This window comes from Lagopus leucura, unplaced genomic scaffold (genome assembly GCF_019238085.1).
Source record: "Lagopus leucura isolate 7727_CA_CO unplaced genomic scaffold, USGS_WTPT01 Super-Scaffold_100035, whole genome shotgun sequence".
In the NCBI taxonomy this organism is placed as follows: Eukaryota; Metazoa; Chordata; class Aves; order Galliformes; family Phasianidae; genus Lagopus; species Lagopus leucura.
Genome location: NW_024962284.1, coordinates 679028 through 702893, shown reverse-complemented (window position 1 = coordinate 702893; position 23866 = coordinate 679028). Strand labels below are relative to the sequence as shown.

Genomic DNA, 23866 nt, shown 5'->3' with positions numbered 1-23866 from the left:
TTGACAAAATGACCTGAACTTTTGATACATTACTTCATTGGGAAAACTTGTTTCTTTAATTCCTTGAACAATCAAATTTCTTCCCCAGTCCTCTTATATGCTCTAATTCATATTCCTGCTGTCTGCACCCATAGAATCACAGAATCACAGAATTGTAGGGGTTGGAAGGGACCTCCGGAGATCATCGAGTCCAACCCCCCTGCCAAAGCAGGTTCCCTACAGCAGGTCGCACAGGTAAAAAGTAGAATGTGTTTAGTCTTTATGAAGGTGGGTTACTTCACACTTCATGGACTCCACTTTTCTTAACACTAGATGACCATCACAAAATAACACAAAGATTTAGAATCTAGGAAGAAGCTTAACCCACAGGTAAAGAAGAACAAATGTGAGTGAGCAGGTAAGGGACAGGAGAAACATCATGCTTGTTGCTAAAGGCTAGAGGAAAGGGACTGTTAAAGATGAGACAGAAAACTAAAAGAATAACCCAAAACCTTGCAATTGATGGCAATTCGTGTTTCTCCTGCCTAAAATCTTTACTGAACTGCCAGCTGCTGCAGACTTTTCTGGTAATGTTTCTGGGGCAAGATTCCCAAGCAAGCCACCCACTGGCATGTTATGCCAACACAGAGTGTCTGTGGAGTTCCACTGTCCTGCCCTGGCAGTGCTACACCTAACACACTCACCCGACTGCACACAGCAACAGGGAACTGAGAATCAGATGAACGCAGGTGGCTTGCAGGAATAACCTAGTTCTCATCCTGAAGAATACTTTAAATCCCTTCAATTCTAATTGACCAGGCCAGTTCCCTTCCAAAGTTGAGGCCACATTTTTATGTTGAGCATGGTTAGAGCCATTAATCTTGCTCTCATTTTCAATTTACTTCCACATAGAGAAACGGTAGTAACATAAAGGCAACAAGAGCACGGCAAAAAAACCAACAACCCAACAGTAAAAAAGTACAGTATGCTGCATTTACCTGTAATTGAACTTGTGCAAGTCTCTGATCTCAACAGTACGCAGTTTGAAATATTATAAAACCTAACAATGTTAGCAAAATTTCTATTTCCATTCACAGCATGTGAAATATTCCCTCTGCTCTGTAAATACATCAAATTTCACTTCGGTGCCTTACCACATTATCTGGCAGCTTGTATCCAGGGACATATTTTACATTTTCATGTTCATTATTTATTATATCTGTCAGTTTTCTCCCATTAATATTCTCCTCGAAGACCCACATCTTCACTGTGGAAGCAAACTTTTGCAATTTTTTTACATTATTGCCTATTATTTTGGCAACCGCAGAACCCCTGCAGGAAAGGAAACAAAACAAAAATATTTAAAAAAAAATTAAATAAGAAAGAAAAAAAATATATTGCCCAAGAAAAAGAGACTGTCTTTTAAACAAACAGATGCTCACGGGTTATTGGACCAATTACTACTCAGCATTTCTGACCCAGTAAAGCAAGTGGAAAATACACCAGTCATTCACACCTGCTGCTTTCTCTCAAACAAATGTGCCTAGAGTACAAAGGACAGAAGCATTTGTTTGCTTACTGGCTATGCAGTGGGAGTTTGGGTTACTGTATTTCCACAAATCAAATAGATTATATCTTCAATGCAGTGGTAAAAGTGGCATATTAAATTTTTTAAAACCAAATCAGTTTCACCTTTCAGAAATGGCAATTTTTCTTTGCTAAGATGATAATTCTTCAATTTCTGCAGAATACCAAATTGCATTTAAAGCCAAGAAGCATTTATATTTTGCATAATTTATAAGACTTATGCTCACCCTGCCTGTCTCAAAGAATTTAATTATTGCAACAGCATCTTCTGCATTTGCAGGCAGACAATTCTATCACTGATTTCCCCAAGAAAAAGCACACGATAAAACCTGTAGGATGATGAGCATCTTTACTGCTCAAATCTCTGTGCGACCATTAAATTAATCAGAACTACTGAGCTAACCACATGATGAGGAATAAACACAACCTTTTCTTCTACTCCTAGCCTGAATACTGTATGGAATTAAAAGATACGGTTTTATGAAGCCTGTTTCTCTAGCTTGCTCTCCTGAGACAAGAAGGCTTCATAATTACACATAACATACATGGGAGTGAAAAAATAAAAAATAAACTGGAAAGACGTGACAAAAATACAGAGTGACATGTTATCCCATATTTGTAGGGAGATGGTAAATGTGGATTGCCTTTGCTTGTATTACTCACTCAGACAGTGAATGCTTAATTACAGTTTAAGTATTTCCATGATACTGGCACTACCAAGTTCAAATACCTGTTCTAAAATACAACTGATGCTAGAAGTTCTGCTCTCTCAGGTGTCCCAGACTGGCCAAGCAGACTCAAGGAACTCAGACATCCACTGTAGAAGAACCTTCTTTATGGGAACTGCATACAGAGACCAGGTAACTTAGACCATGCCTCCCTTCCCCACTCCCCAATTTCTGTTTTTTTGGGTGTTGTTTTTTTCTTGTTTTCTTTCGTTTTCTAGGCTGGGAAAAGAATTGAGCAAAGAATGTCTTATGACTGTTGACCTGAGACAGTCTCCTGGACATAATCTGACAGCAGGGAGCAGCAAGTCCTTTTCAAAACCAACGAAGCAAGAAAATGCTGCTGACTAAGCTACTGTGAGAGATATGGGGGAGACAGATAAAAAGGTGGAGGAGGACTGATGAAACCACACCTTAACCTCACACCTAACATTCTCGTAAAAGAAAGTAACATATTTTCAAGGCCATCACTTTATGACAACTCTACCTTAACTAATCCTCATTAAAAAACAGACACTTGTCTGCAGTCAGCTGCCTTCTTACCCCATGGCTGCAGGGTTTTTGCACATGGTGCTATGCAGCTTTGGATTACAATGGCCTCTGGTAGCCTTGAAAAACAAGACGGCATTTTTACAAATTTGTCTCAGTTGACGTTCTTCATCTACTGGGGATACATCTTTTCAGTAAAAGGCCATTGCCTGGGACACAGAAATGCTGAAACGCTTGCATGCTTCTATTAAAAAAAAAAACAACACACCAACATCCACATACAAAACAAACAAACACATTCCTAGTCTTCATGAGATCATCATCAGCTAGCATCTCAGGACCACTTCCATGTAAAATTATGGCTTCACAGGAACAGCGAGGATGAAGAGGACCATGCTGGGATGCATTTTGTCCAACCTGTACCTAAAAGTGGTGAAAAGATGTAATAATGGGCCTACATGCTCTCTTAAATAAGTAACAGTCCCCATCTTAAATAACAAGAATGTCTGAAGCCCACCCATGGTTGTACTGGAGAAAGTTCCCACTCAGGATTTGGGTTTAGTTTGCTCTTAATGATTTTTGTTCTTTATGCCAACCTCCCACTCTGTTTGTCCATATGCACATGCACACAGAGCAGTTTCTCACTGAAATGCAAAACCCTCAGTGTCGATTCATCTCTCCAGTTAATCCATTGACACCAAAATTGACGCCAAGAGACTGAAGTTATTACTGGGAAGGGCTGGCAGAGAGGGGCTCCTTTGGGAAGCCGGAGCACTGGATTTGAATTCCCTGTCCCTCATCATTTTCCCACATTGTCTGCTAATCCAAACTGCATGTAAACAAAGGGGATTTCATTTGCAAAACTGAAGCTGTAGATTAACTTTATTTATGGCATTTCTTGGTGAAACAGAGGCTTTTTTCTCCCATCACATCACGACAGAGAGGGAGTCATTAGATAAATGCTATAAAGCACCAGAAATCACCTATTTATTCTTATTCAGATGTGCTGCCACTGTCACACAGAGCAATTTCATGACTAAGTTAGTACACCTTGATGTTTCTAACCATGATATCACACTGAAGGACGTTCTTAAGACGTTCCTTCTTAAGAAAGAATGTCTTGGTTATTTCAAGGAGTAAAAGCCAGAACAGAGCAAGTGGGTTTTCACAACGTGGAATCGTTATCTATAAAAAAAATTTCCTCTGCTGTACCAAAGGCAGATGTCCTGCAGCAGCACTGATAGCAAGGTACAGAAAACCAAATCTAAACTTTTGATGAAATAATGACAATACTTTTCCATGTATTTAGGATCAAATAAACAGCTGAGAAAACGTAATAAAGGAATGAAGAAAAAGCCCAAGCAAAGATGCCACAAACCACCTCTGGGATTAAAGCAAGTATGTGTAATGGGAGCCCGAAGGGTAATGTATTCAGAAAGCTGTAAGTGCCTGAAAATGAAGGCTTAGAATGAAAGCACCTCTTCAGCCATAACTCTAGTGTCAGCCTAGTGTTAACGTAAAGCCATAATCCTTTTTTCCTATTTTCCAACTATTATCCAAGCACTAAGTGGCAGTTAAGATGTAACAAAGAAAGAATTTTCGGTGCGCTGGAAATCTTTTTTGTTGCCTCATTTCATATATATAGGAACATTAAGAACAAAATTACAATTCTGTCATTGTGTTTAACTGATCTTTGGATTACTGCTGCTGTGACAACCTTTTAAGGAGAGACTGTGAAATGAAATGATACTTCAGCACTCTAACAGACTGAAAGTGTCTTTTTTTTTTTCTTTCTTTTTTAGAACCAGAATTTAATATCAGAAAGGTTAAAGACCAGATCTATGATAAAAGTGTGAGAGAAGCATATTTGTTAACACACACATGAAGGGATCCTGCTTCAGACCTTTCTCATCTTTTGAGGGCTGACAGACAAAATGTAGCTGCCCGGAGTAAAAATATGCCTTTGCTTTACAAATCTTGTTAATGATAATAGACAAAATATTCTACTTTTGCTTAACTGTTTTGCTGAAGAAAAATATTGCAACAGGAAAAGCATGCTCACCATCCAAAGGTTCTAACGCGTTTAACACTTTGTTCTCTTTAGAAAGTATAGAGGCAAGTGATAAATATATTTGTCAATAAAAAATTGTATGTTGAGGTACCTTAATTTAAGTAACATTTGGTCGCTGCTTGCATGAGACAAATGGAGAGGACCAGATGGGAAAAATAGAAATGCCAGTCCTAGCAGAGTATGAAGTTGGATTTATGTAAAGGTTTGTAAATCAAAATAAACCATAGGCTGCATGTTCAAATAAGTAGCTATTAATTGCTGTTGGGGCTAATTTCTTACCAAGTTGCTATGCTCAGGCTGTTTCACCTTGAATAACTGGAAGATGAGACGCAGCTCAGCTCCACTCTACCCTTTCTTCATCCTCTCCTTCTTCTCACACATTGACATATGCTGAAGATGATTTTCCTGATTCAAAAGGGCTCTGCCCACTGAGTCGTTTTCATGAAAACATTTTCATTTTTCCAGCTATTATACAAACATCTTATTAACAAAAAAAAACATCTATTTTCTTTTCCAATAATTACTAGGCTTTCCATCCAGTATTTAAGAACCTATTGTGCAAGAACTAATATTTAATGCCACTTCTCTTTGTTTTTCAAGGGACAAGTCAGCTCATTCTCTTCTCCATCCTGCTCCCTACAAGTGCGTAGATGACTAACGCAGGAGACATCTTTCAGCATAGGAGGATACCTTCAGCCACTCTTTATTGCAGCCTGGAGGACAAAACCGCCCAGTTCTTGTTTAACGAATAGCAGTAAAATGAAGTGATGCTCAGGACCCAAACTGTTCTCATCTCAAACTTTTCTGTACTCCCTACTCTGAGATGATGAGACAGTAAAGTACTTTGCTCACCCACAAGGCAAGCGCTCAAACTGCAGTCACGCACGCCTGCATTTGGCATTGTCGTCTGGTTCCTCAATTTCACACTTTGCTAGAAGCACACAGCAGCAGCACATTTCAATTACTCACATCTAAAACACTCATCAATACTGATGAGTCTGAACTGCAACATTTGTTGACACAGAGGCTGCATCCTTTCAAAATTTTTAATGCAGCTTGGTTACTGTTATTTTGAACACCGCTTCTGCATCCTGAAGAGACATATAAAAGGAGGAATATGGCAACTGACACATCATTTATTACAAAGAACAGAAGTGGTAGCTTCTCTCAGCAAAGAAACATGTTTTCCTTTAAACTTAGAAGAAATGCATCCCCTGCTGCCATAAGTAATGACAGTATTTTAAAAGGCTGCTTTCTAAATGGTTGCTCTATTTATTCATACCCACAGAAATTACATTTGCCACGCGCACGAATGGATTAACAGCCATAAATTGCAAGCAACTCAGTAAACTTTAATTCTGCAGAGCGAGCTCATTTTTTGGCCTGTCAACTCTGTTAGCATCACACACACTGCCTGAGAAAATGTGAGATCATCTGAGGGAGCGCAGTCATAGAAGGTATCACTCCAGCAGCTCCTGAGATGGTATAGCAGCAGTAACTTGTACTGACCTCAGCCCTGCAGCCTTTTCTACATCAGTACACACACTTATAGCCAGAGTTAAACTCGCTCCCTGGTTTCAGCCAGAAATAGCTAGTGACCAGGAACTCCTGTGGCCTTTTTTCTTATTTTATGTTCAGGAAAAAACAGTAATAGTCAAATTCACTATTTAGCTGTCATCTGTTTTCCCCATTTATCCTCTTAACCCGTGAAAACAAAGGAATATTGGGATGTGCTGCTGGAGTTCACTCAGCATTTCCTATAATTATCCCTGCTGAGAAATACATTTTAGAGATAGTTTTGGGGTTGGGCTTTCTGTTGCTGTTGTTGTTTCTTTCCCCAGTGAGAAGGGAAAACAGATTAATTCCTTGGCAACAAAATCCTAATTAATCAAAAACATGGCTCTATTCATTATTAGCTTCTTCATTGAAATAAAATATCATATGTTTACTATTGAAATTACAGCCTTGACTCAATGCAAAATCAGGTGGTGCTTCAGCTTTGATTGCAAAGATAAAAATAAGGCTTATTGACTCCGCACAAGTGCTTGTATTGAGCTGTGATTCACTGATTACAGCAACAAATGATTTAACATGAGGAGGACTTTCTGCAAACAACTGGAGAAGCATGCTTTTCTCTAACCCAGCAGCAGAGAGCTTCCTTTGTACCTCCTCAGCCTCGTTCCAGCAATTACAAGAAGGAAAACATTTCCAAGAGCAAGCTGGCCCATGCATCAAGGCCATATAGGGCACCACTCACTGCCACTGAGATCATGTAAGGCTGCTTACTCTTCAGTGCATACAATCTCCCATGGTGCCTGCTTCAGTATGAACAGTAGCTTTGCATGCTAACACCCCATCTATCATAGGACTCTTTTCTTTGTGAGCCACATCTCTCCTATTGAAGACAGTGGCAACATTCCCAGAACTGGGAGCTTTTGTTTTTTCATAACTGAGTGAACCTGACTGCATTCTGGGTCAGTCCAAGTCTCCCATTCAAATCAAAACATAACCTGCTTTGGATTTTTGCATTTCATTTGCTTAAAACACATCTCTTGATGTTAGATTGCATATGCTGTAATTTTAAAAGGAAAAATATTGAACCTGGCTTATCTGATACTGTCTCTCTTTAATCACGTTTGCATATGAAATCCATCTGCTGAAAAGTGAAATCAAAACCAGCAGCAGTCTTTGCATTGTCAAATTTTTCCCCTAAGTTTTTCAAATCTGGTGGTTCAGAAAGAAGAGGGATGTGTCTGAACCTTGTCTTTTTCTTCTGCCTCTGAGACAAAAGACATCCCACATTTTGTCTTCGTAAGGAAAAGGGAGTAATCTGAACAGACTAAAAGCAGTGGATTTATTGGCTAAAGGCGATGCAGAAAGGGCACATCTTGTGACATCTACAAACCCAAGAGACAGCAGAAGGCCAGGTGCTTAGCGTGCAGTCTTACACCATTTCCTGTAAACACCTATTGGTACAGAGCAGAGGTGCACTGGGGAGCATTGGGTCTGGACCTCAGTCTGAACTTTCATGGGATTGCTTTGCTCCCACGAGAAAGCCAGCATCTCACAGTCCAAGGCATATATCAATTCTTATCCTTAATTTGGTTCAGGTCTGAAACCTCAATGATATAAGTTACATTCAAGTTAGTGCTGACATGCCTGGTACTGGGGAGCCACTGTTAGTACTTCAGGCTTCTGATACTTCCAGAGCTCGCCAATATTCAAGTTCAGACCTCAATCAGACTCAGAAGACATTTCTTCCAAATTAAAAAAATGCTATTTTCTATTAAGAAAAACATTTTAATTGGATTAACCCACTGTTAATCCAACGTTTATGATCGGTATTCTCAAAGACAGCAGACATTAAATGACACATCTCCGTTTATTAGCTTGTGGCACTTTACCAAAATTCACAAGTTCATTTTAAATCTTTCACACTGTAATCACTACTTTGTTTCTTCTTTTTTCCCTTCAAGCAAACTGCGTGTGCCAGCAGAAAACAGATTTTACTATTCATGGATAATAGCTTCATCAAATAATTAAAATATTTCATTAACATAAGCTACTTCTAAACACACAAGTTAAGGTTCTACCTAACACCTAGCAACATCAGTCAGGAGATTAAAAATAGCAATGCATATACGTATCATAAAGGAAACCACAGTAATTATAGGCTTTCTCCCCCGTGGTTTGAACAGAAGTTGTCATTTTCTGTTAGCATAACATCTAATATTCACACCTACTGGCAATCAGATGAAAAGCAGCCTGCTCTACACCTGCACTTTGCAGTGTACTTTTATACACTGAATATTTGCAACATACCTCTAAAGGCAGATGTGCAAGTCTAAGCTGTAACGAGGTTGGATTAAGTTGTTCTTTTGTACTTCGTATAATCTCAGGGACAAGTTTGATGAAAAGCAGTGAGGACATGAACTCAAATTTGACTTTGGTAAGTGGCTCCAGTGCCCCCTCAGTGGCATCAGTCCGTGCCATATTGTAGCATCGGGTACTTACATCTGCCCGTTCCTACAGAATGCAGCTAACAGCTCACAGCTAACTACGACAGTTGAGTTTAGAAAACCTAAACCCAGTTTTCAAATAAACTCCCCTCATACCTGGGAAATCCTTCCTCGGGCATTTAGTGGTTGTGAACAGAATACCAAAATAGAGACTTCATTTCAGCTGACATCTCTGCATGCTGATGAAAGCAGACATGAAATAACAATAGCAAATAGGTATGAGAAGAGCCGGTTGCTGCTCTAGCCCACTGCTGTGGAGGAGCCTGACCCACCAGGTGCACGCACACTGCCGAGCATCATTCACACTGCAGCGTGTTGCAAAGAAGAGGCTTCCCTTTTCCAAAGGAACAGTGAAAATATGAATCCTGTGTACTCGAAAGGAAGCACAGCAAGTGTCCTTGGAATAAATGGCCCTTGAAAAAGGTGCCTCCGTGCCTGCTAACAGCCTATTATGCTTCACCTCATGAGTGCGGTACGCTGAGTGTCTTTCCATTTTAATTGACAACTCTCCATTGTGGCTGAACACTATATCCATCCCTTTAGGGGAAGAAGGAGCAGACGCTGCAACGCTGCACAATCTTGTGTACCTGACTGACAGACCAGGTTTGGGAGCAGTGCCAGCAGGGAATTCACAGCAAAAACCCAAGTTAATCATCATCTTCACTGGATGCAAAATTTCCCCTTGCCAGAAGTTTAAAAAAAAAACCAACAAACTTTCTTTGTTAAAGCACCACACATTTCCCTGCATTCTCCATGGGGTTCAAAACAAAACACAAGATAGCTAAGGAATGAGTATTCAAACACATCTAAGTTTCTTTTTCTATCTTCACAAGAAAACATCCTCAGAGAATTATCATCTCTGCAAAGAAGTGATGAAGCTGCCAAACAAAACAAATTGGATTTCATTTTGATGGGCATGCAGCAGTGTGTGTTCACCATCCCCTGTGCCTTATTGAAGCATGATACACAGTGCTGCAAAGTACTGCCTACGCCCCATCTGCACTGCAAGGATGTCCAGACAGCACCCTAAGTGTCCCAGTTTAGCTGTTAACCTCCCGTGCCATGCCTTCAGCAGAAATACAACAAAACAAGGAGGAAATGCATGTTTCTTTGAATAAAAGATCATAAATTAGCTGACATAATTTCGCCTTATTTATGCTTGACTAAACACCTTTCTAATAACAAATAAAGTGAAAGATGGTTTGAAACACGTGGGCTTAAGAGACCATTGCTACGTGCCAGTGTATCTTTGACAAGTCTATGCAATTTTGAGACTGATTTAGTCATCCTTCTTTGCTCTTTCCCCCCTCTTCCATCACTACTGCTAGTAAAAGGACAGCTTGACTCTCAGCAGAACACACAGCACTATTTTCTACCAATAACACAGCTTTACAACCTCAATATTTCTCAAAAACATCTCCATCTTCTTGCAGATTAAATCACTTTCCAACCTAACAAGATTCCAAGCGGAATATAAACTCAGCTGGGACTTGAACAAGAACACCACCACCTGGAATCCATCAGCAAGAAGCCCCTGACCATCCCCTTTGCAAGAGTGGACGTGTGTGCCTGCTATGTCAGCAAATAGATACTTCGGTAGAATCTCACTAAATCTCTTGCTGCATGAGAGTTATAATGAACTCTGAGCATAGTCAAGGAAAAAAAACGGCCAGAGAAGAAGGCAAAGATAATTAACATTGACAACTTTAATCCCCACACAGCAGATAAGATAATTCAGCTTGGTTAAGATGCTCTATCCAGAATTCTTCTATTTCAGAGAAGTGTTACAATACAGATGGCATTTGGAACAGAAGATTGCAGGTGCAGGTAAAGTTGATTCCAGATATTATGGCCTTTGTGGTGGATTTACTGCACTCAATCAGCATTCTCTCAGAGGGAAATGTAAAAGGTTATCTCTGTAGCAGTGAATAACTCTCTGCACACACAGAAGATACAGGAAAACCAACTAAAGGGAAGATTTTTCAACAAAATTTTGCTTTTAATCATATGCAGAATTAACTCCAAAACCTCTGTTCCCTTTCTGCCATTATAATGCATGCCATTTCCAAGAATTAAGCAGTTTTACTACCATTTCCACAGTGTGGAATCCACAGAACAGACAAATCAGTTTGAGCTTCAGACACACCATGAAATAGCCTGGATGCAGGACATATGGTGCTGAGTACTCTACAAAAATAAGAAAGGTGGCACAGACATGGAAAGAGGAATTCTGAGACGCCATTCATCAGCATATGACCAACAGAATTACAACGCACTCACATCCCCATCAGTGTGCTGTCTGACAGCCCATGAGAACACAGCTCCTGCAGATGGCTTTGTCCAGGAGCACGCTTAAAAGAGCATCATGAAGCAAATGAGCCATTGGAAGTGAAACAACAGAGCCTCAGAGCAAGAAGCACCTTTAGATGAAAAGGGATATTCTGACTGAGCTAGCCAGAATGCTCAAAGCAAGGCATGTGAAGAGCAATTTCAAGGAGATATAACATGGTACAAAATTTCTGGGGAGCAACTGAATTGAAGTGGAGAAAAATTCTTAACAGCAAACACTATGAGCATTCCTGAACCAAATTCATTCTTGGTGTAATCCCCCCAGTCCAAGTCTGTTTACTCTCTTTGGTGGGAACACAACACAAACCAACAGATGAATTAAGCCAAACAGTTCAACATAAGAACATTGTGAATGCATTCAAGTGAACCAGAAGTGGTACCACAGTAGCACAGACTGTTCTGTTAATGCTACAGTAAAAAGTCTTCTGCCAGTTATGCCCCATTTAACACCACATATCATTTCTCAGCTAAAGCACTGAGGGGAATGGAATTTGTCTAGCAATTGGCTTTGAATGAACATCTGCTTTTAGAGACATTTGACTACAAAGAGGCATCTGAAGCAGAAACATGCTCTATAGCCTAAGCATTCTGAGCTTTTTGCTCTCTACACTCTTTAACAGTGTGATGAAGGCACCTGTTGAAGCTCAGATGCATTTCATGCTGGATATATGTCTGTGCTTTTGTCTTCTTTTCTTGATAATTAATTGTAACAGGAAGAATGTACCTGCCAAAGTGAAGCACTTAAGTGCTACATTTCTATTTCTCTGTGTACCACATTTTTATGGGAACTGCTGAGTCATGGGCTGAACCTCTGATTAATCACCTGAGGCGAGCCATGAGGCAGCCAGAGGAGCACAGGTGAAGGCAATTCAGATGTGCTGCCGGAAGGGGTAGAGCCAGGCTCCAGCCCTCCTGGACCTATTTAAGAGCTGGCTCCCAGTGGGGAAGGATCTTGCCTGGAGATCCCTCCTTCTGGTTTTTTGTAGTGAGCCAAGCTGAAGGGTAAGCCTTCCATTTATTCTCTCTTGTTATCATAATCCACTTTGCCTAACTCTCTTGTTTATTTTGTGATTGTAACATCTTGATATCCATTGATTATACACACGTTGTTAATGTTCTTTGACTGTAGCTTCTGCTGCATGCATCAAGTTTGATTTAACATTCTCTGAAATTAGCATGCCAGAACAAAAAAAAAAAAAAAAAAAAAAAAAAAAAAAAAAAGCAAATGCACATATGGTTTGTTTAGGATTTCAAGTTTCCACCTTTTTTTTTCCCACCTTTTGTCTCTGATTTGGACCAGCTGGCTCAACATCTCTCATTTAACAAGAAACAAGTGAATATTAAATTAAATTAAAGGTGTTGCTCCTGCCTGCAGAGATACAGGGTGAAGACAACACCTGAGATGGCATCCAGACCTCATGGCTGACTACAAACACACCTATCATTTTGTTTGCCCTCATTCTCTACAGCACACATTTCATCTTTAGAAGTTGCTTTATTGGGGTGCAACAATCGTTTTGTCTTGGGTGAAGTTGCAAGTGAAACAACATGCCATGGTAAAGAGCCCCAAGCAGGTCTACACGACCTCACCACAGTTTTGTAGGGGACGCAAGGAAGTAAAAGAAGTCTGACCTGCAGCGAGCCCCGAGTGCTCCTGTGTTTCTGAGAGGCTGAGTCTGGAGTTACTTCCTGAAACAAAGATATGTTTTGGTTACAGCACAACCAGAGGAAAATGAGGAGAAAGGTGTGAATACCATCACCCCTGTGGCTGCAGGGTTTTGGAAGAAATCAGCACTGCAGAGACACCTAAATAAGGATAACATTGCGTTTCCCAGTGACTGCTTCTCGCTCAGAATCCACTTTTCCTTTCTGTTGAGAAACGGAAACAAACACAAACGGAGCCGTGTGCTCACCGGACACCTAGAAGGCCCACGCCCCGAGGGGCCAAGGTCTGCCTGAACCCAAGGACGCGTCCGGGAGCTCAAGGGAACAACGGAGCGGCCGCTGTGGGCGAGCACCTGGCCGGCTCCTGAAGCACAGCAGCGCGAGCAGCACCAGCTTCGGCCGGCGCAGAGCGGGCGCGACTGGCGGTCCCTAGGTGGGCGATGCCGCACCGCGGCCGCTGGGGGGAGCGGCGGGAGGCACGCAACCCCGCCCTCCGCTCGCCCCTTCCAGCGCCGCCAGCCAGCCAACGCACCGCGAGCCGATTGGCCGGGGCGCCTCCCCTCTCCGCCGGCGGCTCCGCGCTTCCGGTTCAAACCGGTGGCTGGAGTGGCGCGGGGCGGTATTGCCGCTCCCGAGACGGGCGGCGGCCGCCGAATATTTAAACCGGATCCCGGAAGGGCGGGGGGCCGGGCCATGCCGAGCGGTGGCGGCCGTTGCTGAGGCCGGGGGCGCAGATGGACGCCGGAGAGAAGGTACCGCGGCCGGGCCCGCCGCGCCCCGGCGCCGCTCTGAGGCTCGGCAGCGCTCGTTCGGCTCTGCCCTTCCCGTCTCCTCTCTTCTCTCCGCAGGAGAATCAGCCCCGGGGGTCGCTGCGAACTGCCCAGAAGCAGGTGGGAGGCTCTCAGCGCGCCCTGGCCGAGCTGCAGCCCGGCTGTCAGCCGCTCGCCACGCCCCCCAAGCCCGAGGAGGCCCTTCCCGGCGAGCCCTGGACGCCCACCGCCAACTTGAAGGTGCTGGTCAGCGCCGCCAGCACCGAGATGCGCAACCGCGAGCGGAGCCGGGGGCTGCAGGAACCCTCCTGCTGTTGCCAGGTACGCCCCGGCCGGCCGCCTCCGCGCGCTGCCCCTTTGGTTGTCGGCTTTTTCTGCTTTGCAGTGTTTTCCAGACGTAAAACTCGTTTCGTACACCTGTTGTAGCAGCGAGCTGGACTGGGTGATCTCCAGAGGTCTCTTCCAGTCTTTACAGTTCTGCCATCTCGCAGGGCCAGAGGAGAATGCCAGACTTTGTGCTGGCAGGGAAGCTCTGTAACCTGTTTATATTGACATATCCGTTGTAAAAACTTCTCAAATTCTTTTTCTGCATAGGAGCACTTATCAGGAGATGAATATGAAATATTTCAACCGAGTCACAAAGAGAAAGGCCTGGGATTGCTATGCCTTAAATTCCTGGCTCAGTATCCAGATTATCCCAGCGCTGTGGAGGACAACTACATTTACCTTGATGAAGTAGTCAAGGAGCTCAGTAAGTTGGTGTATATCCTACTGTATGTCCACCTATGCACAAGCTGATAAATCACCCTCCTGTTGTGCAGTACTGCTTCACTCCATAGAAGTCTGAATGCTTACTTTGTGCTCTCATTCACCTAAACCTTCAAACTCTTCTTTCTTACTTCAACTCTCTTAAACCGCTGTAGTTTCTCCAGCAAGCTGAACTAATAAACTCAGAATTTTGCTTAATATTAAACATCTAAGTTATTGCAGATAACACAAATAAGCTGTTGGGATTTTCTGGCATAGAAATGATGGCAAAGATCAGCAGTTGATTGTTATGGCAGGAGCCAGCATTTCTGGCACCCGAACCTGCAGCTTCCTGTACATCACTACACCAAAGTAAGAAACTACTTTCTGCTGCCTTTGATAACTCAACTTTCTCATTTTACGTCACTATTTTTGTATCTCACCAATCATCTGCCAAGATTCCAAATGCTGACATAAAGCTGAAGGTCTTCTTCTGTAAGAACGATGAAATTGCAATATTCTGCAGTTTGGGAAGCCAATGTAAACCACACTGCTGTAACATTTTTTGAATCATTATAGCAAATCCTATTTTTAGATTGTTAGACAAAAGAACATCCTGTTAGAAAATGCCTTACAAGCAAATTAAGAGGGGGAAGCATAGCAAACTCATCTTTTTTTCTGTGCAAACTGTATTTCAGGTAAATGGCAAAGACATTTTATGTGACTGAGATGCCATGTTAATCTTGCATTTCATTTCTGCAGATGTTAAACGTAGACGTATCTACAGGATTGTGAATGTGCTCAAGAGCCTCCGCATGGTGAGCCATGTTGCCAGAAACATACACATTTGGCATGGGCGGCATAACCTTGCCAAAATCCTGCAGACCTTGAAGAAAATTGGAGAAGAGAACAAATACACAGAAAAAATTCAGGTGATCTAGAAAAGAAAGTACGAGCACAAGTTTGATGTGGATGGCAAAGGAAATGAAGAAGCAGCAAGATCTTTCGTCTCCAATGAGCATTCAGAAATATGTTCTGTGGAGCTCCCAGGAACCGAATTCTGTGCTGGTAAGGTTTCTCTATATGCCAGGAATAACATTGCTCCTGATTATAAATATGCGCATGGGGGAAAAAAATGTATCAGTCTTTACGTTTAAAACGCTGCTGTCTGTCTGTGATGGGTGGAAGAACTCTGTGCTTTCTTTCAGTTGTCTTACCCATTTAATTCTTAAGAACACATTTTGGTTTTGAGAGTGCGAGAACAAGAAGGGCATCAGGTGATGTAACAAACATAGCCAAGTAGCAGGTTTGTTACCTATGGAAGCAATAGAAGCCAGAAGCCTAAATGACTCCATTAAATTTGATTTGTAGAAGACATGCTCACTGAGGAGTGTTACATACATTGCATAATCTGCAGGTAAGGAGTACAAATCAGATGATAGGAGAGCTATACAAGGCAATACATCACACTGTTTTGTACTTAGTCATGGCATTCACCTGACTTCCTGATGATCGCCATGTAGAAACTAGATTCTGGGCTCTGTGTCGGCCCTGCGTAGTTGCTGCTGACAAATTTCACAGAATCACAGAATAGCAGAATAAAAATGTTTGTAGCTGACATGTCACTTAATGCTTTAATCCTCTTTTCCTGTCTTCTGCAGCCTCTATAAATAGCCGGAAAGGCAAGTCTCTGCAAGTGCTGAGTCAGAAATTTGTGGTGCTGCTTCTTGTATCAGCACCTCAAATAGTAAGCCTTGAAGTTGCTGCTGAAATCTTTATTGGAGAAGATCAGATAGAAGACTTAGATAAAAGCAAGTTTAACAGTAAGTAAAAGGCTGCTATTCCTGTCTGCTTCTTGATCGCTTTCTGAAATCAAGCGTAAGCTAAATGAGCGAATCCATTACAAGACTGTGCAGTGTAAAATGCTGTCATCTTGCCATGAAGGTATTTGAACCTCCAAAACCTCTTTGCACAGTTCTCACAGGGACCCACCTGTGCATCACTGTTCAAACATGTCACGTAAGAGAAGTCTGGGAAATCTTTCCAGCGTGAAGTAGGTTCTGCTTATTGGTAGTGATTTCCCAAGGAACCTGTCAAACATTTCGGCGTCATTTCAGCAAAGGTGCCCCAGCAGCATGCAAATAAGTGTTCAGGTCACATTACTTACTCGAGGGAAACCTGAAGAGATACTGTAAAAGTCCTGCTAATCGCTTAAACAGGTGAGGAAGTGAAACCCAATGTTGTAACTGCCAATTGTTTCTTCACTGTTTTACCCTGCTTTCAGTTCCCTGCACGTTTCCTCCTCTTCCTCTCCATTCAGATATAAAGGTACTTTGAGGTTTAGATTGGTGTATTCTAATAGGTGAGAATGTGCTTGCTCTTGAAGGATCAGTAATTCATCTTGCATTTCCCTGAAAATTTTACTCCTTTGGTTCTCAGGCAAACTCTTTTTCTATTTTTTATTCTTTTTTAGTGAAACAGTATGAATGCAACAAAAAAGTTGTGGTCTGTCATGTTATTTTATAATACAAATACATGTTCCACAAAATGGTGCTCATAAATGATGACTTTTCCTTTCAAACACTAAAAATACATCATAACTTTTAAAATCAGATCAATGGTAACTTCTTATTAAAAATTGCTCTGCTTTATATGTGTTTATTTCAGCTAAAATCAAGAGGCTTTATGACATAGCGAACGTTCTCAGAAGCCTTAAGCTTATTGAGAAAGTCTATGTAACAGAGGAGAGAGGCAACAGAGGAGAGAGAAAACCAGCATTTAAATGGACAGGACCTGAAGTCCCACTGAGCACCGATGGTACATATATGTACCACCTTCTTCTGTTTTGCTGATGATTGCGATTTCTTCCTTTTCTCTCCTAGAAAGCTGTTAACCAAAATACTGAGTAAAAGGGGCAGAAAGTCTGTGATGTTCACATCATTGCAGTTGGTTCTCAACAGTGCAGTATTTCTCAGAGGAGCACATATAAGGCACACAGTATGTGTTCTTATACTTGCATTTCCATTTTTGCCGCTGCCCGGTACTTCAGTAGTTATAAGCCAGGCTCAAATAATTGCTTTTAACTACTGAATATATTTGTGATATATCTGAATTTACGTATGATATAAAACTCTTCTGTTTATTTGGTTTTATAGCTACAAAGCTTAAAACAACATCAGCACCCTGCATCTCAGGTATTTCAGAATCTACCACTTCCAAGGAGCAACATTCAAAAAATCTTTTTCCTTCAAGAGTAAAGCAAAACTTCACTCAGCATCCATCCCTAATAAAGTTGGTTAGAAGTATAGAAAGTGACAGAAGGAAGATCCAATTCTCCTCCAACCAGTCCAGTTAAAATAAGCACAAGTATAGCTGAAAACTGTATTTGTCTCTCTCTCTTTCTAGTCGTGTTTTTCACTTGAATGTGGAGTCTTGTATTAAATATGCAGGCTTGCCTTCTGATAGAAGTGGATGAGTGGATCTCCTGCTTACAACAACTATTGTTGGAAAAAAAGACAGAAACAAACAAGATGGGGGAAATAAGTGTATGTTGCCTGTAAATCTTGACGCCTTAAGAGACTGATAGCGAAAACAAATCTAAAATAACACATCTACAGAGAATAAGCTCTGCAATTAGAAATAATAGTAGAAATAATGCAGTCTCAAGATTGAATTTCACTTAGAACAAAACTGATAGCAAAATGTTTTTGTTTTCTCCCTTGAAGCAGGTACAGATGAAAATGTATCAGTTTATACAAATGAAATGTCTCAGCTTGCAGCAGCCCCTCAATATCAGCTGGAAGAACCACCAAAGTAAGTCTGCACAAGTGTTGTGTTTGGAAGCTTTTTGTCACTGACTGTTAAATTTAATCTATGCTTATTTTGAGTTGGGCAGCGATCTGCAAGGACCTGAAACCTCTGGTGCTTTAGGCTATTTTTTCACTTGGAGTTTTCTGTTCAGTTTATCAAGACATACAAAGACAGCGTGAATTTGTAATGTTAAAAACATCTAGGGCATTCTGTATGAAAATACTAAAATATGTGTTTTGACTTCTTGTTTTAAGGAGACCAGAAGACATGAAAAATGATCCGTCAGGATCTGTTTTGGAGCACAGTCTGCCCTGGCCTGAGGCAGCTCCCAAGGCCAACACTCACACTGCTGCAACCCCTCCAAAGCCTCTTCTCATTCGGCCATTAGGTGCCCTGCCTCCAAGCCACCAGTCAGCATCAGCAGTGATGCAACCTCAGCCTCCTTCTGGTGCCTCCTATGCAATGTATCTGCATCCTTCTCAAGCTGTGACAGCATACAGCCCAAGTTTCATGTTGCAGCCTCTACCGCGTGCTAATGTGAAAGGAATTAAAAGTATTAATCCAAAAGCATTAAGTGAAATGACCAGCAAGGAAGGGGACAATTGCACAGCTGCAGCTGATCTAGGAAAAGCCATAGCAGCTAAAGAAAGACCAGTTATGGAATCTGAATCTTCATCAAAGAGCTGCCTTAAGAGGTCTCAGGCACTACAAGAGAGTAACTTGATTAAAAAGTGTAGAAGTAATATGGAAAGCCTTGATAATGCTGTGGTAAGTTGATTTCTGTCAGCCTGGTTTATAGCCTTGTGATGGTGTCATCTGTTTGTTTTCAAAGTGATTGAGGAACCCAGCAGATGTTGTCATATTTTTCCATTAACTAAAGAAGCCAAGTGACAAAGGAGTCATCTTGGCAGCTGATTTTTGTTGTAGAAATTGGTTTGGGTTTGTTACATAGAAAAAGTAATCTTGGTATTTTAAAACATCAGGCAGAACATACAGGACTCAGCACAATGTAAATCTTCAAAAACCCAGCCTGGAATCAGGCTGTATTTTCTCATTTTCCCCCTTTGCCCCTCCAATTTTTTATTTCTGAGAAGGTATGACTAAGAGTACAACTGTTGTCAAAAAGATACAATTCCTGAAAAGTTATTTCAGGACTTAATCTGTTTATATACAGATAATCTGTTTATATACAATGGTTCTGGTGTAGCTCCTCTTCCTCATTTTCATATGAGGGTTCTTGTTCTTGGCTGTAAAGGCGTTAGGAGGCAAAGTGGGCACACAAAACCTGCTGGACAGGGCATGTTCCCACATCCTGCTATCTTCTGGACGTATTTACCTAATGTTATACTTGGTTAAGAGATTTTAATACGACACACAAAGAGAACAAGAGGTTCAGATGCACTTGATGCACATGAAGAAACTGGGTCTGGATCATCTTTCACTCCTCAGTTGCTGCATGCTTTAGTGTCTGTAAATTATTACGCTGCTTCAAATTGTGCTTGTCAAAACTGCAATGAAATGGTACCAGAGGGTTATGGCAATGTGTGGCATTGACCACCTGCCAGCTTTGAAGGAGCAAGAGGGGATAACGTGGAACTGGTTCTCTTATTGACTCAAACCGAGAATCAGAAGAAACTCTGCTTTTTTGATTTATAAAATATATGGCTATCATAGTACATTTGTAATTAAGAATGTCATGTTTCTTACAGTGCCTGCTTGCTTTTTTCATGTGCGTTTTCTTTTAAAGGGAGAACCCCCGAAACACAAAAGACCACCCTCCATTGGCTCACAAACCAATCACGAAACGGACAACTTCCAGGAATAAAAACAGAACAGATTTGAAACACTTGATCAGAGCGGGGCAGGTTGTTCTGAGCAGCGCAAAAGAGAATGCGCTCCAGAAGATGAGAACAGAACCGAAACTAAACAAGATGCACCTGTGGCATTTGCCAGTCCTGCTCATGAGGTGAGCTTTGCCACACAGCACAGCATTTTTTGCTGCTACCTGGGAAAACACCACATGAAAGAATGCAAAATAAACAAAACTGAATAACTACACGTATATAGATTTGCCTTTAGTTGGATTATTATACAGCATGTTTTAGAAAAAACAACAGCAATCAGCTTAAGACAGGACTCTCCTGAAGCGACTTTCAGGCTTTGACTGGGATGAAGATCACTAAGTAGATGAAAGCAATACTGAGATCTCATACGGTTCCAGACTGTTACTTCTTTTAGTTTAGAATACTAACATTTAGTTTACGATACGTTGATGTACAACAGAACTGCAGTGAAACTCACCACAGTTCTCACTTATTGTTACAGTGAACTTGCAAATCACAAACAGTTCTACTGTCAAAAACAGAACTTACAAATGCCAAAGGATTGCCTTCTGATATTTGCCATGAGAAAAAACACAATCTAGGAGTGAGGTGACACAATTACTAAGCCCAGGTGTTTATTAAAAAAAAACAACACATGAGGATTTCTTTTGCCTAGCTGAATTGCACTGCGTTAATTGCATATAGGTCTGCAGTTCCTCTCTAGCATATAATCTGGGAATGAATCTGGGTGACTTGTGTGGATGAGGACAGCCTTGTTTTGGAGCATGGCTTTGAGTCGACTGAGTCCAATTTTCAGATGGCAGCCAGTGTGGAATACTGAGCCCTGGGGATATGAGGAATATAGAATAAGAAAGTGGCAAGGGGAATGTGATTTTGAAGAAAAACTTTTTTTTTTTCTTACACCTTTGGAGTAACTGTGTATTGTCTTTTTCTTTTTCAGACCTTTTTTCCATCTGGCTACTTCATTCCTCTTACTCAGTGCACTCACCATAGCAATAATGCAGGTCTTCCTAATAGAGAGAATGCTGGGCTATGTTCATTGCAGCACACTGCTACCCAAAGTTTACCCACTGCAGGTGAGTACTGAATGAAATATGCACACAGATGCCAGGTTTGAATGATTGTGAGCCAGATTCGTCCTACCAGGGCTGTGAAATCACAATGCAAGGTCTCTAGTTTCAATTTTCAATCCTTACAGTGTTTTTTTTTTTTTCTGTTTTAGGTGCCATTCCAATGATGACATCTGAACAGAAAGCACATTCCAGCTTTTCACACATCCTTGAACATCATGCTGTCACCAACTTCTGTAGCTGCTGCACCTGTACTGAACAACTCCGATCTCAATTCTAGCAACACCAGCTCTGTCCCAAATCCAAGTGCTTCACTCTTGCACGTTACACTGCAACATGCACGACTAATACCTGCTGGTGTGCAAGTTCCTGCAAATCCTGTTCTTTAGCATATCCCAATCCCATCAAGAACAGAATGCAATAAACATAGCACAGAAAACATGACCTTATAAGAAGAAAAAGTAAGAAACAATATATTACAACTGCTTAACCATAGGTTGAGTGGGAAAGAACAGTGTAGTAATTCCTTAAGCAGGCAAAACTTTAAAATGAACACTTTTTCAATTTTTATTCATCATCCAGCACTGCCTTCCAAAAAAAGTGACAACTAGCACTAGCAGAATAGAATTGAGAGGTTAGAAAGGAAGAAAAAGTATCTTACTTGTTGAGAAAGTGGAGCCAGCTGGAGGAACTGATGGATGACAAGGTGTGAAGAGCCTCTGAGAGGATGTTGGATGGATATGAAATGACAAGCGCTTATAAACTGTTTATTGCCTTATCTTTCCTCAGTATCCTCCTAATTTGCTCTCAGCTCCTATTTGTATAATGCTGTATTGCCTACAGTTTGTATTAAAAAAGGAGATAGGAGGAGATAATAGAAATAAACTGATTTCTCATAATGTAGATATAGATACAGATATATATGGATATGTAGATGCAGAGCAAGTAAAAGGATACTCTTCTCCACAGAGAGCTGATAGATTTCTGAATTTGAGGAAAAAGTGTGTTTGCTAACATTCTGCAGAAACCTACAGCAAGAACTGACTACTTTTTCTTAACTGAAAGTTAGCTTTCCCTTTTCTTTTAGCCTGTTGTGCTAAAGGAACCCCCGGAGCCTCAGACAATGACAGAAAACTTTTTCCACACACCAGGAGTGCCGAACACAGTGCCTGTGCTGCCTGCAAACTCACTGAATCACAGAATTGTAGGGGTTGGAAGGGACCTCCAGAGATCATCGAGTCCAACCCCCCTGCCAAAGCAGGTTCCCTACAGTAGGTCGCACAGGTAGGCATCCAGGCAGGTCTTGAACATCTCCAGAGAAGGAGACTCCCCCACCTCCCTGGGCAGCCTGTTCCAGTGCTCCGTCACCTCACTGTAAAGAAGTTCTTGCGCATGTTTGTGTAGAACTTCCTATGCTGCAGTTTCCAGCCGTTTCCCCTTGTCCTGTCTCCACTCACCACTGAAAAGAGTCCGGCCTCGCCATTCTGCCCCCCACACCTCAGATATTTATAGACCTGGATCAGGTCCCCTCTCAGTCGTCTTTTCTCAAGGCTGAACAGACCCAGTTCACTCAGCCTTTCTTCATAGGGGAGATGCTCCAGGCCCTTTGCCATCTTTGTGGCCCTCATGTGGCACTGATACAATCTCTCAAGGGACCTCATGTATTCCTCAATGAAAACCTGAAGTCTCAGAAAACTGATCTTTGGATATTGAGTGACTGACTGTTTTAGCAGGCATAATTACTGATAACACACTGCACACAATGAGCTCTACAATGGACAAGGTGTGTTTTGGATGTGAATTGACAACAATGCTGGAATTGCCTGAATGCTTTAGAATTAAAACTGGCTTTACTGAGAAAGTTAGGTATTTTTACACAAGGCTTACCTAAAGTGTTATAGCAACTGAGTTTTGTATCTCACGTCTCGTGTTGCTTTTCTGCTATGCAAAGTAAGCTGAAATTGTACAGAAAGGTACAGTCTATCAGTACATGTTTTGCACAAAGAAAGTACTGTTTTATTTTGTTTTACCATATACTGTTATATTTTGTTTTACTAAAAGGCCAGAGTTAGAATTTATCTTGCTCCTATGTTCAGTGTTCCTCTTCTGTAAAGTTAGTTCAAAAAAGTCTTCAACAAAAAAAAAATTGTATGTAAGTTAAGAATTATTTATGTTATATTGTAAAAGCTATTTGTTCAGACAAATTACAAACATTTTGACTTTGTTTTTGTTTAATGAAATTAAATTACTGGAGTTGTGTAATATGTTGTACAGTAGTAGTTTTTTGTTGGGGTGTTTTTGGTCAGAGAAGGACTCTGAAGAAGGGGAAAATGGTATTTAATCAGCAAGGGGCATGAACACTTGATCTTGCTTTCTGAATGAGAGATACTGTCAGATAGGGTATAAGGCCTGGAATCCAGCAGGAGGGAGGACAACTTCTTCTGGATGACCCCACACTCATTAGTGACAAGTAAAAGTGGTGAAAGAAACTGTGGGGAAAAAAAAAAAGACCACACTACAATCAACTTAGAACTCTGGAAAGCCCATTTATAACCATAAAAATAAGCTAACTTACTTAATTACATGAAATGCAGTGGCGTTTGAGCTTGTTTTGCCACCAAAGAAAGTCACAAACTAAAAGAAGCATCTTGCTCTGCAAATACTTAAACTCACAGGGGCTAAATACAAACATAGACACACACACACATAAATATTGATAAACATTTTTAATTATTTTGGTA

At 41.3% G+C, this 23866-nt stretch overlaps 1 protein-coding gene and 1 long non-coding RNA gene across 2 annotated transcripts; one reads left to right on the top strand and one right to left on the bottom strand.

Moving 5' to 3' along the window:
* Nucleotides 1–1139: 1139 nt before the first annotated feature.
* LOC122186208 lies at nt 1140–13277 on the bottom strand. Its single transcript, XR_006181089.1, has 3 exons — nt 13133–13277; nt 12852–12908; nt 1140–1311 (listed from the first exon to the last, which is right to left on the bottom strand). It is a non-coding gene; the product is annotated as an uncharacterized LOC122186208 (long non-coding RNA).
* A 294-nt stretch (nt 13278–13571) lies between these two features.
* Nucleotides 13572–23307, top strand: E2F8 (E2F transcription factor 8). The gene is given in 16 exon segments (XM_042882670.1): nt 13572–13636; nt 13733–13975; nt 14249–14405; nt 15164–15469; nt 16063–16224; nt 17069–17218; nt 17557–17732; nt 17734–17767; nt 18127–18214; nt 18466–18979; nt 19959–20177; nt 20996–21131; nt 21278–21311; nt 21313–21586; nt 22213–22315; nt 22754–23307. Coding segments are annotated over 16 exon segments (2685 nt in total). The 5' UTR covers nt 13572–13618; the 3' UTR covers nt 22825–23307.
* Nucleotides 23308–23866: the final 559 nt, after the last annotated feature.